A 17,106-nucleotide genomic window follows, 5' to 3' on the forward strand; every position below is an offset into this window, starting at 1 on the left:
CGCCCCATCTCCTGCCTTCTTTGGCTCTGTGTCCCTGCCTGGCACGCATGTCCCCACCTCCTAGGGCGCACACAATGGCTGCTCTAGATTTAAAGGGACAGTACGTCCCTAAATGGATGTTGCACCAATCAACTTCCCTGTAAATAAAGCACCTGTCTTGACATTCCCTGTTGGAGCCTCTCCATGCTTCCCATAGCATGTGGTCCCAGCTCTCTGTGATTCCTGTTCGTGATTCCTGCTGCCTGTGGTTCCAACCGTCAGTCCTGCTGTGTTCCTACCTGCCTACACGTCTCCAGCTGCACCTCGCCCGCCGCCACTAGCAAGCCAGGCAGAGGTAGCAAGCTGGGGGTCAACTGCAGCAGCAGGCCCATCACGTTTTCGGTGGCCACTGGTGAAGACCAGCGGCCCGTTAGACTCCGCTCCCTGGTGTGGCTTACGCCATCGCTAGCAGTGGTACAGCGGATCCAATCATTACAGGTGTCTACAATATTAAGCTTTATTTGCATCAAAGTAGAACATTGATTTGGCTTATTGAATTCAAAGGAGCAATATGTGTGATTAACTGTGAATAAGAATTTGTGAAATAGCAGTAATATGAAGAAAGGCAACTGATATAACACTCACAATGGTTCATCTGTGTCTTCCCTGTTATGACGATGTAATGTCAACAGGTAAATTTAAAAGGCTGTGTAGAGTTTACCCATGTAAGTTCTTAAGGTTGTCCCATGATTATTAACCCCTTAAGGTCAATGGCAATTTTTATTTTTGAGCTTTTGATTTTTCCACTTTATGTTTAAAAGGCCATAGCACTTGCATTTTTCCACCTAGACACCCACATGAGCCTTTATTTTTTGCGTCACTAATTGTACTTTGCAATCACAGGCAGAATTTTTGCATAAAGTACACTGGGAAACCAGGAAAAAATTCAACGTGTGGTGAAATTGAAAAAAAAAAAATGCATTTCTTTTATTTGGAGGGTATTTGTTTTTACGCCGTTCACCCTGGGGTAAAACTGATATGCTATGCATGTTCCTCAAGTCGTTACGATTAAAACGATATATAACATGTATAACTTTTATATTATGTGATGGCTTGTAAAAAATTCAAACCATTGTTAACAAATATATATTCCTTAAAATTGCTCTATTCCCATGCTTATAGCGCTTTTATCCTTTGGTCTACGGGGCAGTGTCAGGTGTCATTTTTTGTGCCATGACATGTGCTTTCTATCGGTACCTTGATTGCGCATTTACGGCTTTTTAATCGCTTTTTATTACATTTTTCTGTATTTGATGCGACCAAAAATGCGCAATTTTGCACTTTGGAATTTTTTTGCGCTTACGCCGTTTATCATGCGAGATCAGGAATGAGATTAATTAATAGTTTGGGCGATTACGCGCGTGGCGATACCAAATATGTTTATTTATTTATATTTATAAAATGGGAAAAGGAGGGTGATTTGGACTTTTATTAGGGGAGGGGATTTTTTATTAATAAAAAAACATTTTTACTTTTTTTTTACATTAACTAAAAGTCCCCCTGGGGGACTTGTATATAGACAGCACTGATCTCTCATAGAGATCAATGCTGTGTATATACACAGCAAAGATCCATCAGATCGGTGATAGATTGCTGTGGCCTGCTGCAGGCCACAGCAATCTATTGCCGAGCTGGGATCAGCGTCATTGCGACGCTGAGGCCCGGCATAAGCAGAAGAACGGATCCCCCCCCCCCCCCGCGATCCCCCACCAGGGATGTTGTGTATAAAGCACTTCAATGCAGCTGTCAGGTTTGACAGCTGCATTGAAGTGCTTAATTAGCTGGGGCGGCAACGGGACCCGAGCCGGCTAATAGAGGCACTGCCCGGCTGCAGATTGCAGCCGGGAGCGGTGCCGTTCAGAGTGGGGTCCCGGCAGATCCCTCTCTGAACACCCCCGCGGCACCATGACGTACCAGGTACGCCATGGGTCGCTAAGGGGTTAATGCATATTAACATCGGGGGAGGGCAGCTTGGGCCCCCTTTCTATCATACAGCATAAAGAAGAGCTCAAGATCTACAATTCCTTGCCAGTGGCTTAACAGAATACTCATCACAATACTTTATAGTAATTTGATATCCAAGGACCAAGTGTTTCTGAAACATACACAACCTGTGAAAAAGATGTGAACAGACATACAGAGAGAAACACCTTTCTAATAATTGTGCTGTACAGTTTTACCCTGAGGTCAGATGCTATTTATCAAGGCTTGGGCCTGACAAGGTGTTGAGAGGCTCCACAGACAGGACTGACCAATCTATTAGTGCAAATAAATAGCTACTGGGAATTAAAGGTCTGCTTGTCCACTGTACAACACTATAAAACAACATTATCAGCCACCATGGTTCACTGTAAACGAAGAAAGATGAAAGAAAGACAGGCATTAAATTATATGGCTAGTGCAGAATTCTGCATCCCTGTACCTTATGGAATTCAAAGCTTCTTCATCAATGGCTGTGATCCGAATGGCAAGTATTGGGTTTTGCCTCAAGCTTTCTGAAAGACTTTGATGTTCTGCTGTCAAGAAAGTAAGATCGGCTCCCTGCAAAGATTAAATTAAAGATAATAAGCAGTAGCTATTCATACCAGCAGTAATCAGCCATTACTCCAGTTAATGAAAGAGTGTTACTATAAAATGTTGCCCTATTATCAGCCTATCCAGTTTGCAAACATTATTTTATATATATAAAAAAAAAAATATATATATATATATATATATCACCAAATTTATTTTACTAAACTGATTTCTATGGGGGATACTAAATCTAAATCCTTTCTTCAGGGTAAGATAGAGCTACAATTTGGTATTTGATGAGATGTGACTACCTCTTGTCCAGCAATGCACTTATTTTCACATTATGATGACAGTTCCCAAAAGAGGGCAAATTTAAATAAATAACCTTCCTGCTTAGTCAATACTTGGTACGGCTTCAGCATGGTAACCCATCAATCTTCCTTCATTTTTTTGTAATTTAAGTCCCCCAATTGTTTTCTCTTTAGCCACCTTTTGTCTGTCAATTTTCCAGTAATAGTATGTGACAATATAATAGAGCAAGTGCTGGAGATTATAAATAGGAGAATACAGCAGGAGACTGTTTGAGTATACGGCTCAGATTAATAATTAGAGGAACTTTCAAAACCAATTTCAGCTGAAAAGCAAATAAACACAAACATAAAAATGGCCCAATAAGTAATCTATGTTATGGCAGGGTTTTTAATTCAAGGTCTAGTTCAGCAGTCCCTTGAGCCAGGTCTTACTCAATGAAAGGACATGTAGTCAAGAACATTTTGTTCATGTCTACTATGAAATATATTTAGTTCAATGAGGTTGTAGTTGCTTATTAGCTTTCTCTTCCTTTGTTTCTCTCTAAAAATACAGAGAAGAGTATAATGTAACTCAAACAAGAAAGAAATATACACAAGATTCAATCACCAGACAATTTGCGACAAATGTTTAAACACAAGAAAATGATTAAAGGAGAAGTCTGGTCAATTGTAAAATTCGCCAGCAGGCAGGGGCAGGTCAGGGCCAATCAGTGACTGCAGCGGTGTTCCACCCATGTCACTGATTGGCTGAGCAGGCAATCCATCAGCCGAGTCATGACGTCACTGAAGTTGGAGATCCCAGAGCCAGAGAGGGTCCTGCAGCAACAAGGCAGTGCTTCAGAGGAACAGGGAGAGGTAAGTAGAGCTAGTTTACAATGCCCCCCCCCCCCCCGCCTGCTGGAAATTTTTAAATATTGGTGGACCTTTTTTTTCTCTCCTCTCGTACTACCAGGGACAGGGGGAGGTAAGGGGTGAGTAAATGCAATATTATAAAGTGCTTTTGGTTTTTTAGTCAATGATGTCAATGACATGTTGATAAGTTGATTTTATTATATGTTCGACAGTACTTGCTTATGTTGATGTATATACTCCTTTTATACCAAAAAAATGGGATTAAAAAAATTATTGCTTTTTTTGAACAATGGATTTCAACCAGGTTTGTATGTATACAATGTAATTTTTCTACTATTCGCAAAGATATTTCTTTCAGATTTCATGAAAACCATAAATTAATAACTATGTTTGTGTCGGGGCTCAGACTAAATTATGGTTTTGAATCAGACTTTGCAAACCTGACATTGTTTGAAGCCGATATCTGCTCCAGTTGGTTCTCTTGCATACTGCAGCTAGTTTTCTTTTGGCATTTCCCTGCATTTTGGAGAATTCATTTAACCTTTACCTATATATACTTTCCAGACAAGCATCCACACTGAAGCATGCTTCCCTCACAATGCTGTACTTATAGAGTACAAGATGTTTCAAAATAACTTTAAAAGCTGCATGTTTTTAACTCAAAATCATGACAGGGTGATTTTTTTCACTCCTTCTGGTGTCATTGGGCCCCTAAGAGTTACCTCAACAGTGCACAGATATTTTTTATTCTCTATATATCAGGGGACAGAAACAGAACTAGATTGCTTTAATACACAAACAGTTACTTCCTAACTTGTCTGGGCAATCACAGATGGGCACAGCGCTTACTCACCTCTGCTATGCCATGGCACAGAGCTGGTGAAAGTGCACTGGACTAAAAAGGCTGGCACCGTGATGGGGGAGGACTTACAGTACACTACTATGAATGGCATGTGGAGGTAGAGGGGGTTACTGCTGCACTAGCTTTGCAAACTGCCATGTAAGCAGATAGTAAATAAACAGCAGCAGCACAACAAGGAAGGGGTTACAATAAGTATTAAACTGATGCTTAGATCAGAAGAAAGCCTTGATATAACTATCACAGACAACATAGCAAGGAATGGGTTACACTTAGTGCTGAACTGCTGTTGCTGCTGATGAAATAAGAAGGGGGCCTTAATTCATCTTTAAGGGATGGTACAGATCTTCTGGAAAGCTTTGTCTCCCTCTCTCCCTCCCATAACACATACTAAGCTCTGTCCTCATTTTCTGCGTTCATGTTTTGCTGTCTCTGTTACTAGATATGGATTTCCCCTAACAACAGGCAGTGAACTGAAGAGTGCAAAGAAAGGAGACACTTAGTAGCCATTTAGTAGCCATGACATTACAGCTTTTTTTTAGTGCTAAATAAAGTGATTTACAAATATGTTAGGAATACACAGATTTTTAAAGAAGTCCAGCAAAATTTTTTATTTAAGTATTGTTTTGCCCCCCCCTAAAGTTATACAAATCACCAATATACACTTATTACTGGAAATGCTTATAAAGTGTTTTTTTTCCCTGCGTTTACTACTGCATCAAGGCTTTACTTCTTGGATAAAATTGTGATGTCACGACCCGACTCCCAGCGCTGTGTGGGCTGTGGCTGCTGGAGAGGATGATGGCAGAGGGACACAGGGCACTGGAGGGACACTGAGCATCCCCCAGCCATCACCCTCTCCAGCAGCCACAGCCCGCACAGCTCTGGGAGCCAGGCCGTGACATCCCCATTTTATCCAGCAAGTGAAGCCTTGATGCAGTAGTAAGTGCAGGGAAAGAAGCACTTTATAAGCATTTCCTGTAATAGGTGTACATTGATGATTTGTATAACTTTTAGGGGGCAATACAACACTTCAATAAAAATTTTCGCCGGACTTCTCCTTTAAATAGAGGGAAGTTGTTCAAACACATAGGCTGACTGACAAGTGAAAATTAAAGGGGTAGTTCACCAAAACATTTTTTCTTTAAAATAAATTGGTGCCAGAGATTTGTAATTTAGTTCTATTAAAAGATCTTAAGTCTTAGGTTACTGATGAGCTACTGCATGTCCTGCAGGAAGTGGTGTATTCTCTCCAGTCTGATACAGTGCTCTCTGCTGTCGGGAACTGTCCAGAGCAGTAGCAAATCCCCATAGAAAACCTCTCCTGCTCTCTAGAAATAGCAATACATAACTGCCTGCAGAACATACAGCAGCTAACAAGTACTGGAAGACTGGATATTTTTAAATAGAAGTAAATTACAAATCTCTGGCACTTTCTGACACCAGTTGATTTGAAAGAAAACATTTTTTGTGAACTACCCCTTTAATGTGATCTAGCCTTTTTTTTTTTTTTCGCTAATGTGTTGGATTACCTGATATAATGTTAAGAGGCTCTTACGAAAATATTGTTAGTGCTGTTATAGCTAAATAAAATTAGTTCTAACTAGATTATCCTAATGGTGTTAAAAATATGCATTTTCGAAACAACTAAAGAAATTAAGCAATTTAGTATAAAACACAGCACAGTTGAGAACATATTAGTGAAGATTTTACCAGAAACAATCAATGTAGTTATCCTGTGATCCCAGATGTAAAATGCTATATATACATATCAATCAATTGTATTTCAGCAACAGAAAGACATGGCTAAAATGATGATGTCATGACACTGGTTCGATTCAATCAAAAATGCACTATTTATAGGTTCTATCAAAATGTCTACACAAGATATTTGTACTTTGGCTAGAAAACCCCAAGATTTCTCTAATCTATTCTGTCTGTGAAGCCATTGTGACCCATAATGAATTTGTCTTCTTCCTGACACAGACAATTATTTATGTTTCATCTAATGAGCAAAGGGCAAAGTAGTAATGACAGTGCTGAAAGAGAGTTCATAGCATCCAGATAAATTAGTACAATTACTGTCCTCATAAAACATCCCGCAATCCTATGTGTCCAGATCAATGAAATGACTTTCTTTCCAGAGAAAGGAGTCTGACATTTCCCAGCCACATGTTCCTTAGATGGCAGGAGGAGCCACACAACACATAGAAAACCTTCAATGACTATGTTCATGGAATAAAATGCTATAGACTCAGATATAAGAAGTAAACTTACTGGATAAAAGTCTTCAATCCCATAGGGCTTTCCCTTCCTTTGTCCACATTTATGATGATATATTCCTTTTTGGATGAAGGGTAATGCATTTGTCCTTTGAAAACAATAAAAAAAAATTAAATAAACTATTAGGGTGCGTTCACACATACGGGATCTGCAGCAGATCTGCAGCAGATTTGATGGCGCAGATTTGAAGTTGCAGATTTAATGCAAAGTAACTCTGGGCCATCAAATCTGCTGCAGATCTGCTGCAGATCCTGCACATGTGAATGCACCCTGACATGTGGCTACATTTGCATACAGTAAAATAAAAGCTAAATACAGCTGTCACTTTAAATAAAAACATGTGATCAGATGAAAAAAACTGCCATATTTTGCAAAAGCAGATGGTAAATAATGAGCATTTTCATTATCTGGATGGTCGTAATCAATTACTGCCATCATTGCACCCCACAAATTTTTCATTTCGCTCACACACTGTATGGTACTATTTAAAGGGGTTACCCAGGATTAGTTAAAACACAGCTCCTTTCTTGCTAAATTAGCATTATACCCATGCTCAGATTGTGTGTGGAATTCAATCTCAGCATATTCAGTTTAATGGGGTGGAGCTGTAAAACAACACCCAAACTGAGGACAAGAGTGACACTGTTTGGAAGAAGGTGGCCATGTTTTTCTATGCCTTGATAACCCCTTTAAAATATAACTCTGCTGCAATGAAACACTCCTGATGAAGCCTCCAATTACTAGGATTGTGTGGAAGTGCATTACTATAGCACCCAGCTTTTTTTCTCAACCAGTAATCCAATAAGACTATACAGTTCAGTATGTGCATCCTTAGTGATAAAAGTTAAAGGGAACCTGTCCCCCCCCGTGCCGGGGTGACAGGCTCCCAACCCCCCGTTAGAGCCCCCTATACTCACCTTATCCCGCCGGGTCCCGCTTCTGGAGGTGGTCGGGTGATGGAGATCTCAGCCGCTGCAGCCCGGCGAGCGCGCTGAGAGATGAGTCCAACGCTCATAGAGAATGACGGAGCGCTGGACTCTCCTGTCATTCTCTATGGGTGTTGGACTCATCTCTCAGCGCGCGCGCCGGGCTGCAGCGGCTGAGATCTTCATCACCCGACCGCATCCAGAAGAGGGACCCGGCGGGATTAGGTGAGTATAGGGGGCTCTAACGGGGGGTCGGGAGCCTGTCACCCCGACACGGGGGGTGACAGGTTCCCTTTAAGAAGAGGAGAGTGGCCCAATGAAAGCACCAGCCCATCTGGCATTCGCCGGAAATGCCAGATGGCTACTACATCCATGTCTGCTACTACTCTTGTTCCATTATTAATCATAAGAATGTCCTAATAGATTTCCTCTTCTATTTCCATATTTTAGTGTACTTTTTGTGCTGAAAACAAGTGCTAGATTATCCCAATTTCTGAAATATCAGACAGCAAATTATCAAAATTCTCTGTTCATAAATACATTACATTTGTTTTGCTGGGACCCACAATGATCAAGTGAACAAGCATGGTAGCGTGCTTCATTTCCTGCTGTCAATCAGCTCCATCCATCAGTCCCATAGACTTAGGGACGAATTACACGGCACAATTAAGAGGAAGCGACCACCAACCTGTCAGGTCCTCCTTGTTCCTTGCTCATTGCCTGTGCTATTACACACTAGTGGGGAGGAGCAGGAGGACCACAGGGAGCTGCCCGGATGATCCTTAGATTGTCCGGGTAACCCACTGAAAAGAGTGGCGGTCTAGGGCTGGGCGGTATACTGTCAAAATACTGATACCGTCTCTGGCGTCGGTTAACCGACCTCAACTCTGCCAGGACCGTATCTGCCGTATTTCCCCCCTCCCTCCTCCTCACCCTGCGGCCGCATGCTCTGCTCCCCTCCGTTAATCTTCCTGAAGAGGAGGACTGGAGATGTGACAGGCTGCGCACAGGCGTGCTGTGTGCTCAGCGGTGCTGCTGCTTCCGGGCGGCTCTGGAAGCTGCACGGTGTGCCCTGCCTCCCCTCTCCCGTACATAAAGTGGCTGCAGGGGTCAGGTATGGGTCGGCACATCTTCCCCCCACCAGGCACCGCACTCTGTCCCCCACAGGAATCCTCGGCGCCTCGTTATCTTTTTGCAGTGTTGGAAGCAGCCGTGTGTGACGATCTGCCCGGGACGCTGCCGGCAGATATATGTGCTACAGCACTGAGTGACAGGGGGAAGAGGATTCCTGTGCAGGAGAGAGAGCAGTGCCCGGGGGAGCATGGAGGTCCCGACCTATACCTGACCCCAACTGTATCTGCTGGAGGGGAGGGGTCCAGAACAGCTTGTGACAGTGACTGGGGGCAGATATTAGGTAGAAAGATATAGGAGATAGATAGATAGGAACTAGATAGATAGATAGATAGATAGGACTCCTATCTATCTATCTATCTATCTCTCTATCTATCTATCATTACATGTAAGTATTTTGAATCTCTGAGCAGCACTACTTCTGATAGTGAAGATACAGGGTGCCCGCAGGTAGTCTTGACCAGGACTTCCACAATATTCCAAAGGATCGCCCACAGCACTCCAGTTAGTGTATCAGAATATGTGATTTAAATCACGTATTCTGATACACGAACTGGAGTGCTGTGGGCGATCCTTTGGAATATCATTACATCTATCTATCTATCTCCTATCTGTCTGTCTATCTATCTATCTCCTATCTACTGTCTGCCTATCTATCTATCTATCTATCTATCTCCTATCTATCTATCTATCTATCTATCTATCTATCCATCCCCTGTATGTATGTATGTATTTATGTACATGTGTGTATGTATGTATAATTATATATATATATATATATATATATATATATATATATATATATATATATATATATATACACACACATACACATACACAGAGTTATCAGACATGGTGTAAAGTGAAACTGGCTCAGTCGCCCCCCGGCAACCAATCAGATTTCACTTTTCATTCCTCACAGACTCTTTGGAAAATGAAAGGTGAAATCTGATTGGTTGCCGGGGGCGACTGGGCCAGTTTCACTTTACACCATGTTTGATAAATCTCCCCCACAGTATATAGATAGATATAGCAAAAAATATAGGCAGCACAATAAACGAACTGTGGGTGCCAGCAGACGAATCCCAGACCTTGGATCAAGTCAGCTAGTAAAAAATACTCTGATGGTAATACAAACGTGAAAACATGAATTTATTCCATATAACAATGTGCAGCAAACTTCACAAGTAATAGACAACGTTTTGGCATCTCCTACGCCATTTTCAAATGCCACTTGAAAATGGTGTAGGAGATGCCAAAATATTGTGTATTACTTGTGAAGTTTGCTGCACATTGTTATATGGAGTAAATCCATGTTTGTATTACCATCGGAAAATGGGGTTTTCAAAAGGGGTGTGGCTTTTAAAAGGGGCGTGTCATAATGATCGTTTAATTTATCGTTACCGCAGCTACATGTACGATAAACCGCGATATTGATTTAGGCCATCATCGCCCAGCCCTATGGCGGTCTTCCTATTTCACAGAGCAACGAGCAGCAGACCACTGGTTTCGTGATCGTTTTAATTCAACATGTTGAAAGCCAACAATCTTGCCTCTAAACATGACCTATGAGACCAAACGATTTTCAGCCAGTATGGCCGGTGATCAGCCAAATATGACCGATAATTGGTGTAATAGGGCACTTATAATGGAGCGGCCTAGATAGGGATCGCTGTGAGCCAGGGAGTGAAATGTGCTACTGTGGTCCCCCCAGCTTGTTCTTCTTATTAGTGGGGACCTCAGCACTCTAGGAAATTTTCAGAAAAAGCTGTCAGGTGTATACATGAGGGGTAGCACTATTTCTAGCATTTTGCATTTCACTAGTTTTCTACCCTCTAAGCTTCATTTCTTTTTTTTCTTTTTTTTTTTAAACGACAGTGCTCTTTTAACATTTATTTACAAAATACAAGAACACTTTAAAACGACATAACTAAATCGTATGTTTATCTAATATTATAAATTACAGTTCAAGATTTTAATTTAAATGTTAAGACGCAATTGCAAAAAAAATCAACATGCTACATTAATCCTAATAACACCCAAATTAAATAATTGCTATACAAAACAAACAAGACAAAGAAATGAATGAATAAAATAAATAAAAATAAACTGATATTGCTAATGTCTCCCAAATGAGCTACTACTCATGTTTGCCAGATAATTCACTGTACAAAACTTCATCATAAAAAATGCATCACTGGAAATTTATCATGTATACACAAAAAATGATTGTTAGACTTCATCATGTTAAAATCATTTTAGGTATAAATGCATCAAAGATCAAAGAATATTATTTATAAAATATATACCAATGGAGCACACAGAGGCCCACATTTATCATGTTGTCCCCACCAGTTTTCTGTTGATATTTTCCATATTTTTGGTGCACATAATGTGCGCCAAATATCTGTCATATTTGTCCCCAAGCGCACCAAAAAGTTTTTAAATGCTGACCATCCTTTTCCCTATTATTTTCTGTCTACAAAAAAGAAAAACTAGGTGTTCTGTAAAGGTAGTGGAGAAAAAAAACACCAGATTTATGTAGATTTTACAAGAATATTTGAGACATCCAGATGCTGCTATGTGCATTGCTTCTAACAAACAACCTAACTATAGCTGACATATTGGAAGGAATAGATATACTTGCAATAGGAGCCCTATTGCTGCTTTCTTCTCCTCACACAAGAGATTCAAATTATCCCACCGGGGCCCCAAAATTACTGATTGTGCACCAAATAAATTAATCTATTTGGATTCTTATGAAGAACAATTACCACCATGAAAACATATGACCATATTAGTTAATCTGAAATCATTACTATATATCTTAGTTGATGCTTGGATAAGGTGCTCCAGCCAGTGATCGAGCTCACAGTATGCTATCACTCAATGAGTCAATATGGGATTTGCAGTTTATATTTCCATAATATCCCTAATCCCGGGATAATGTTCATAACATCTGTAACCAGATCACTAGCTCCTGGTCTTCTGCATCAGCTAACTCTGAGACCCGTTTAGAAACTAATATCTGTTTACATTCTGTATTACCACAAAACAGTATTATTTTACTGCTCATCAATATCTACAAGTTTTATTTCAACATATTGTCAATAGGTAAACCCACCAAGGAATATATTCAGCAAAAATGCCATTGTAATGATGAACAAGCCTCAGTAGTATTGTGTAACACTATAAGGTTTAGCTAATCCGGGCTGCTTTTTTACCCATTCCCAACTACCATGGAGAGACTGGTTCATAGGTGTTGTCTTGGTCTTGCTTTCAAAGGGAATGTGCCACTCTGTAACACTGGAATCCTCTATTAACTTGTGTTAGGTGCTTAAAGGGGTAGTGCGGCAATAAACAATTATTCACTAAATAACACACATTACAGTTATATAAATTTGTAATGTATGTTATGCTAGTGAATGGCCCCCTTCCCCGTGTCCCCCCCCCCACGCTAGACTCGGAAGTGTAGTGCTCTATACTCACCTGATCCGTGTCGACCCCCATTCACCATCTTGTGACAATGATGTAATCTTCGGGCGGCCGGCCAAACCGCTCCGAACGTCCCTCGTTGCAGCCGCCCTCTGCCGCGTCATCAGCTGCTCAGCCGCAATTGGCTGAGCATAACTGTGCTTAGCCAATCGCGGCTGAGGAGCTGATGACGCGGCAGAGGGCGGCCATCACTAGGGACGGTCGGAGCGGTTCGGCCGGCCGCCCGAAGATTACATCATTGTCACAAGATGGTGGACGGGGGTCGACACAGATCAGGTGAGTATAGAGCACTACACTTCCGGGTCTAGCTTAGGGGGGGGGGCTGGGGGGGAAACACGGGGAAGAGGGCCATTCACTAACATAACATACATTACCCCTTTAAGGGTAGCTTCACACACACCGCATCGCAGCAGATTTTCTGCTGCGGATCCAAAGCAGATTTGACAGTGTGGATTTAATGCTGTGTTCATTCATTTAGTCAAATCTGCAGCGAATCTGGTACGGTACGTGTGAAGCTACCCTTAGTGTCCAGACACTATGTGCGCCCCCGGTGTCATCTATTTCTCCATAACAATGCTAGTGTCCTAGGAAAGATAGGCTCACCTCTTTGACACTATTCATGGCCCAAATAAAGGCATTTTTTTATGAACATGAAAACACAGACACAGGTAACAAAGGTATTTTCTGGAAGCTTTTATTAATATGTATCCAGTGATGCCATCAGTATGGTAGGCAGTCAGGGGATGACAGATTCACTTGCTAAATAGTCCAATAATAATGTTAAGTAAAACTGTCATTTAAAATAGCTTTACAGAAATCAATAGTACAAGTACTTTTAAGAAACTCTGTAATAGATTTTATTGGGCAAAAGAGCTTCTTTCTGTACTCAAAACAGCTGTTTTGCAGCCTCCCTCCCCCTCATTTCTTATCTGTTTAATAGTACGGCAAAGTTTTCTACATTACAGAGAAGTAAAGTGAAGATGGGTTCTGCTGTGTCCATTATAACCTATGGAGGGGGAGGGGCTGATGGGATTGAGTGAGAAGGAAGGGGAGACAAACAGCATGTGCACTCTGAAGACTGTCCAGGCACAAAAAATGCTGGATTCACAGGTCAGACCGCTTTGTGCTGGTCTGGGAACTTGGTGAGATAAGATTTCAGGATGTTGTGCTGTGCTGGCTCCTATACATGGGCTGTTTCTCTCCTCTCCCAGCTCACTAATCCTCCTCCACCCTTCCTCCTCCACAAACTATAATGGACGTAGCAAACCTGGGAGGCTGGAAAACAGAAGGGAACTCTGTGGCCTAATAAAACCTATTGCAGAGTTTCTTAAAATCGCTCTGCAAAGTTGTTTCTAAATGACAGCTACACTTTCATTTAGGTATTCATTCCTTTGTCTTGTTTGTGAAGAACATTTTATTTGGATGTTATTAGGAATAAAATGAGTATAATACACTTATGTGTCTCTTAACAGCTAGCAAAATTTTTTTGTTAAAAATCTTTTTCTTCTGCACTTGAAAAAATGCAGAATTTGTAATATACACAATCTGCAAGTATTTGTGGATAGAAAGTTATAGCAGTGCACTCAGCATCTTGTCTAATGCATCAGTTGGTACACTGTCATCTTATCTCATTAAATAACAAACATAAAGCTATAGCTTACTACCTAATACATATCTATGACTGCACTAGCCCATTGGAAACAGAGCAGAAAGCACAAATAAAGCAAGAATAAACATAAAGTCAGATAGCCAAAAGAGACCTATATATCCACCAAAAGTCAATAGGATCTGGCAGCCTGTAATATTGGAAATCCCCAAATTATCTGGTGGTAGGAGAAGAAGCTCTAGGCAAAAGTGTCTTTTAATGAAACAATCATTATCACTCAATTTTAGAATAGTCCACAGAGTCCAATATTAGACACAATTCCCAATATGCGACTATGAAAAGCAATCTTAATATTTCACCATGGCTTTACATATTCATCGAAAGAATCCCAAGTCTTAAATACTAGTTAACCAAGCTGGGCACATGCTAGCTTATGTCAATCTTTTGTCTAGGGCTTTGTTCACACAATTCTCTTGGCTTATTTTCTAGAGACATGGGAGCTATGATAAAAGAGCCATACATTTCCTGACAGGTCCTACTCACATATTATACTCAGGTTTATCTATTTTCTATTTTTATAAAAAAAAAAGGACTGCATGCTGTTTGTGCCACCAAAATATAGCCAGCAATAATGTGAACAGAGCCAACCACCCAAAAATGAGATCTTACTGTAATTTAATATCTTAGTATGTCCTGATCACACACCTTTTTACAGTCTTTTGACATGCCCAAGATATGTGGATTTATAGTTTATCAAAAAAATTATAGGACCTTAAAGGGGAACTCCAGATAAGGGAAACTTTTTTCAGTTAAAAGTAAATTAAAAGTTATATAGAAGTGTCTATACGATGTATTACCAAATATGTGCGGTTCTGCCACACTGATAGCTAATAGAAATCCAGGAAGTGAAGAAAAATGGCCTCAGTGCCAATTCACATTGTCTCCTACTGTCTCCACTCTCCCCCTCAGGAGACAGAGATTCTATGCCTCTGTCTCACATTGTGTGTGTTTGCTAAGCATAGGCTGATGATGCAGACAGGGGGCGGTGTGCTTTGTGGTGGGACCACAATGAAATGATAAAGTACTGCAATTGATTCAGTAAAACAATAAAACTGCAAAGTGTGAACACAGCCTAGATGTTCTGCAACAGATTTGAGCGGGGATGGGCAGGGTGGAGAACTGTGATGAACAGCTGAGGGAAAGCAATGCATTCTGGAACCTGTAGTATTGTGTACAACTGCTCAACCAGGAAGTACAGCTACAAAATACAGAAAAAAACCCCCAAAGCAAATGGATTTTTGGTAGTTTCAAAACTGGGTTAGACAGGTTTTTTTTACCTTTCCTCTGTCAGTAGGATTATGCTGTCCTATTTAAGGGTACCATAACCTAGTGACAGAGAAGCTAAACAGAGTGATGTATCTGTGAAGCAGATTCTGAAAAATCTTCCTGAATAACCTGGACAATAAGTAGTCCTCTCCAGTATGAGCATGAGCCCAGTAGTTCTGGATTTTCATGAGCTATAGAAAACTCCGCCCACCAGCTGCTGATTGGCAGTCATCTATCCATGCTGTGTATTGGCAGTCAACCGCTAGGGGTGAGTAGTCTCCCTTATTCTCCTGCATATTAGAGAGCAGCTGAACAGAATGATGTAAATAATACATTGTTCTGTTCAGCATTTCTGTCACTAGTTTATGCTGCCCTCATTTAAGGCTACAAAAACCTAGTGACAGATTTCCTCCAGTTTTAATAATAATGGTTATATACCCTAAAAATAGGTTAGTTATATATCCAGCAGGGGTGTATTAGGCATACACACCCATCATTGAAAAACATTCACATTCACATGGACAATAACATCTATCACCTTATCTTCACTTTCATTATTAACCCCTTTCCAACCAATGATATACAGTTACATCAACAGTCCAGTGAGAGACTATGGCAAAGGCTTTATAACCAAGTTCGCAGCTCATACCCATTGGTAATAAATGTCATCGGAGATCATTTAAAGACCAATCATCTAACTTTACAGATGCTGTGATCAATAACAATTGTGGTTTTTACCTCAGGGCTTACCTTGACTGCTCTGTGTGAATAGTCTGCCTTTGGAAGACTGTACCAACAGAGTGCTGATTTAATATATCAGTATAAAACGTATGCATTAAATTATTGTTCATATTAGTCCTCTGAAGGGACTAAAAAGTATTTAAACTATCACAAAAGTATTTTAAGTATCCCATTTGTGATCCCACGCAGTCAATGGCGTAAACACAAAAGTATACCAAAGTCCTCCAGAATTGCTAAAATTTGGTTACATCACATTCCAGAAAAAATGGAATCAAAAGTGATCAAAAAGTAACATAAAAAAGAAACAATAAAAACAACAGCACTCAGGCTGAAAAAATAAGCATTAGATGCGTATGGCCAACCACACGCATAGTGTGTTTTCACCCTAAGGCTATGTTCACACACAGTAAAATAAAAGAATATACAACAGTAACATCAACTTTAATGTAGCACATTATTAGATTCGGAATACGCCCGCATTTTATACCTATTTTAACATAGCCTAAAGCAGCTTTTCCCCTTGACAGTGCTAGTCCATCTCTGAGCTGAACAGACATGTATGACATTGTAGTAGCAAGAAATATTTGACAAACCCATTGTAAAGATTGTTTTAACAGTGAGTATCTAGCAACCTATTCTTCCTACATCAGACTCTATTTACCCTTAGTTATGTTCTGCTCTCAGAGGTATAGGTTGGCTGTACCACACAGTGTACTTTGTTTGTACTGTATGCAACTGTCTAGGTAAATGCAGCAGACTAAGGGGCCTATTCCCGATTCGGGAGATTATCGCTCTGTGGAATAGAGAGAACGATCGTTCATTTAGGTTCAAACCTAAAATTATCGGTCGCCACCCGCGCATCGCTACGTGGAATAGCGGTGCGCAGCGGGCGACCGACGATTTCAAAACATCATACATTACCTGTCCAGCCGCAGGTCTTCTCCTTCTCTCCCGGTCCCGCGCTGCAGCAGCTTCGGAGTGGCCTGTCAGAGCTGACAGACCGCTCAGAGAATCACTGGCCGG

At 40.8% G+C, this 17,106-nt stretch overlaps 1 protein-coding gene across 2 annotated transcripts in view; it reads right to left on the reverse strand.

Moving 5' to 3' along the window:
* The window catches only part of CAPS2 (calcyphosine 2), a 79,115-nt gene that overhangs the window by 13,140 nt on the left and 48,869 nt on the right, over positions 1-17,106 (reverse strand). For both annotated transcript variants that reach the window (XM_069975301.1, XM_069975294.1), the window contains exons 13-14: positions 6,853-6,946; positions 2,462-2,580 (exon numbers count right to left, since the gene is read on the reverse strand). In XM_069975301.1, the coding sequence (XP_069831402.1) occupies positions 2,462-2,580; positions 6,853-6,946 (213 nt within the window). The remainder of the gene's footprint in view (positions 1-2,461; positions 2,581-6,852; positions 6,947-17,106) is intronic.

This window comes from Dendropsophus ebraccatus, chromosome 1 (genome assembly GCF_027789765.1).
Source record: "Dendropsophus ebraccatus isolate aDenEbr1 chromosome 1, aDenEbr1.pat, whole genome shotgun sequence".
NCBI lineage: Eukaryota > Metazoa > Chordata > Amphibia > Anura > Hylidae > Dendropsophus > Dendropsophus ebraccatus.